This window comes from Pinus tabuliformis, chromosome 2_2 (assembly GCF_031772625.1).
Source record: "Pinus tabuliformis cultivar Carrire ecotype Pingquan chromosome 2_2, CPIR1, whole genome shotgun sequence".
Lineage (NCBI taxonomy): Eukaryota > Viridiplantae > Streptophyta > Pinopsida > Pinales > Pinaceae > Pinus > Pinus tabuliformis.
Window position 1 is genome coordinate 313,293,933 of NC_142300.1, and position 3,016 is coordinate 313,296,948.

The window sequence follows — 3,016 nt, forward strand, 5'->3', positions numbered from 1 at the left end:
GAACGAATGCCTCCCAAAAGTAAAACACTTCAACTGGACCCTCCTAAAAGGGAAAATTCTCACAACCGAGAATCTGAGGAAGAGAGGTATACAAGGCCCGTCGATCTGCTGTTTCTGCCGTTCAGAGGAAGAGTCTATCTAGCACTCATTCCTTCTCTGCCCCTTCGCCAAAAGATGTTGGAATCAGATAACAAGGCCTTTGGATATCCGGGGACTCCCCGATCAGATACAAAACTTGCAGAAGAACTAGAAGAAAGATTTCCCCTACTCAAGAAAGGGTAAGAATAACTTAATTAGGGTCTGGAAGTGCATCCCTCCCACATTATGCTGGAACCTCTAGCTGGCTAGGAACAAGTACGTTTTCAAAAACAAAATGCCCAAATTAGACAATTTCATAGCAAAGACATTTGCAAACATTGCTGAAGCAGTCAGCGCCAATTTCATAGCTTCCCCAGACCAGACGGATTGGACACAAGAGGAAAGAGATTGGTACAGTAATTTCAACATTAATCATTCGCAGAGCCCTCCTCCTCAGAACAAAACTCAACAGAAGACCTCCACCTGGAAACTCAAGGGAACTAAAGAAGAGGTAAGACAGTGGATTTCTAACCAAAACAGGCCCCTTCTCTTCTTTGATGGCGCATCAAAAAATAATCCCGGTGAAGCAGGCGCAGGAGGCACAATTAAAGACCAAAAGGGGATTCCCATCTGCAGTTATGAATGGGGACTTGGTAAGGCCTCGAACAACACAGCGGAAGCCTACAGTCTATTTCTAGGCTCCGAAATTCTCTCCAGATTGGGCCTAAAGAACGCCATCATTATCGGGGATTCGGCCATTCTCATCTCAGCCATGGTCACAGGTAAGGAATTCAGCAAGGCAGGCCTCAACAACATAAGAAGGAGAATCATGGAAAATATCAGAAATCTGGGTGCTGTAACCTTCCGGCACGTCTTGAGAGAGAACAATTCGGAGGCCGACTCTTTAGCCAGCAAGGAGGTTACTAGGCAACAAGGCCAGGTCCGCGAGAATGAAGAAACTTATGACAGGGCGATTCCATAAGATCCCTAGCTGTCATACAGCTTGCAAGATCAGTGTCTCTGGTATCTATCGCATCAACAATCATCCCATAGGCTTCGTCCTTCCCTCTGCTCCCAGATCATTGCTTCCTCACCCCTCTCGTGATTTTCCCTCTGACTCATCAGTCAATCCCCGCCGCCGCCATCCTGGAGTTCGCATCTCGATCCTGAAACAAGATTTGATCTTTGCTCTCAGATCCCGCCTTGCCCGAGATCGATTTCCTCCTGTCCCCTCTCCCCTCATGTCTTATCCCCTCGAAAGTCCAAATCGGTTCTTCTCCTCTAAGAGCAGGCCCTTAACTCCGCTCCTCGCATCATCAGTCTTCTCCCCTCACGAGCCTCAGATCCTCTCAGCAGATATCCTCTGCATCGTTTTTCTGTCCCTCTGCCTCGACTTGCATCCTGTGTGCAGCAAGATCACTCCTGAAGATCCCAATCATTTCATGAGCAGGCCTTCTCAGACTCAGCACACGAAAGGAGGGACTCCTCTTCAAATTATAAATAGCAGCTCGGCTCAAAGCTACCATTCCCACTTCATCGTTACTGGGCTGCGCGAAATCCTCAGGTGGCGACTCTCTTTTGCAGCGGATCGCCCCCTCCAGAAAGGCAACAAGTGCTCCTCGACAGCGGTAACTGTTATTTGCTTATTTCGTGTGCTTAGTTTCGCTAACAGCTGGTTCAACAGGTGCAGCAGAGATCACCAGGCCCTTTTGGCACTCCTCGGCCCACTCTGCGCAATTCCGTTCTCAGCTTCCTTATCTCATCTTCTCCCCACGTCTGCTCCTCCCTCTCTTGGCCCGCCTTATCATCGTCAACCAGCAAGGATGGCCGATCAACAGGGTCAGACTTCCGCCAAGGCTCAGGCCAGCAATCCCCTCGATCAGATTTTCAACAATAAGGACTGCACTATGTGTAAAACTCACACTTTCACGATCAACCGCCTGACCAAGAGTCTCAATGAGCTGAAGGAGGATTACCAGGCAGATAGGAACTCAAAGCGAAAACAGCTGGAGAAAAGAAAGGCCGAGATCGAAACGCTGAGAGAAAGATGCAGTCACTTGGAGGAGGCAATAGAATACATTCGTTCCCTTACTCAGAGTCCCCACGCCGAGGCTTCAACAAAAGCCAGCATCAGGAGAGGCCCGCTTCCTGAAGATTCCGCCACTCAAAATCTCCCTTAATTATCATGTATTGCAAATTTTGCTGGTTAGGTGGATCCTTTGTAAGGCAATTCAGCCGTTTTTATTTTTCTTTCTGTTTAACTAAGAGAAGCAACGAGGAAACAGGGTCTGCGCACCCGCCTTTGGACCTCAGCTCTCACACCTATTATCCTTATGTACTAGAACAATGTTCTGTTGGCTTTTATAATATATAAGTACCCGATTCTGTAAAAAAAAAAAAAAAAAAATCTTCCATTTATACTATTAAATTAATTATTATAATGTAATATGATAAATAAAATACAAAATATAAATCTCCTTATATAATCCTTCAATCTCACAATCTCATCCACTGTTATTATAATACAATCTCTTAATACACTAAAATATATATTTATCAAGTAACTTTCATGTGAAGAAATTTAACTGTACACCTTTCTTTCCCTAATATTAACCATAATTTATTAATATATGATAATTCCCTAATTCCCTAATAAATATTTTATATCCCTCAACTCACTTTCATGTGCACAAACCTAACCGTATACCTTTGCTTTCCACTAATATAACATAATATGTTCATGATGGCTACAAGTTATATATTATAAAGTGATGGTGACAAAAGCATAACGAAAAAGATAAAGTTAGGGTGACAAATACACAATACAAAGATTGATCAACTCACTTTCATGTGCACAAACTTAACCGTATACCTTTGCTTTCCACTAATATAACATAATATGTTCATGATGGCTACAAGTTATATATTATAAAGTGAT

The 3,016-nt window shown here is 43.9% G+C and overlaps 1 protein-coding gene across 1 annotated transcript; it reads left to right on the forward strand.

The window, feature by feature from the left end:
• The first annotated feature begins 373 nt into the window (after positions 1–373).
• Positions 374–1,060, forward strand: LOC149192548 (uncharacterized). Its single transcript, XM_089406978.1, has one exon. The coding sequence runs from the start codon at positions 374–376 to the stop codon at positions 1,058–1,060; it is 687 nt and encodes a 228-aa protein (XP_089263104.1).
• Positions 1,061–3,016: the final 1,956 nt, after the last annotated feature.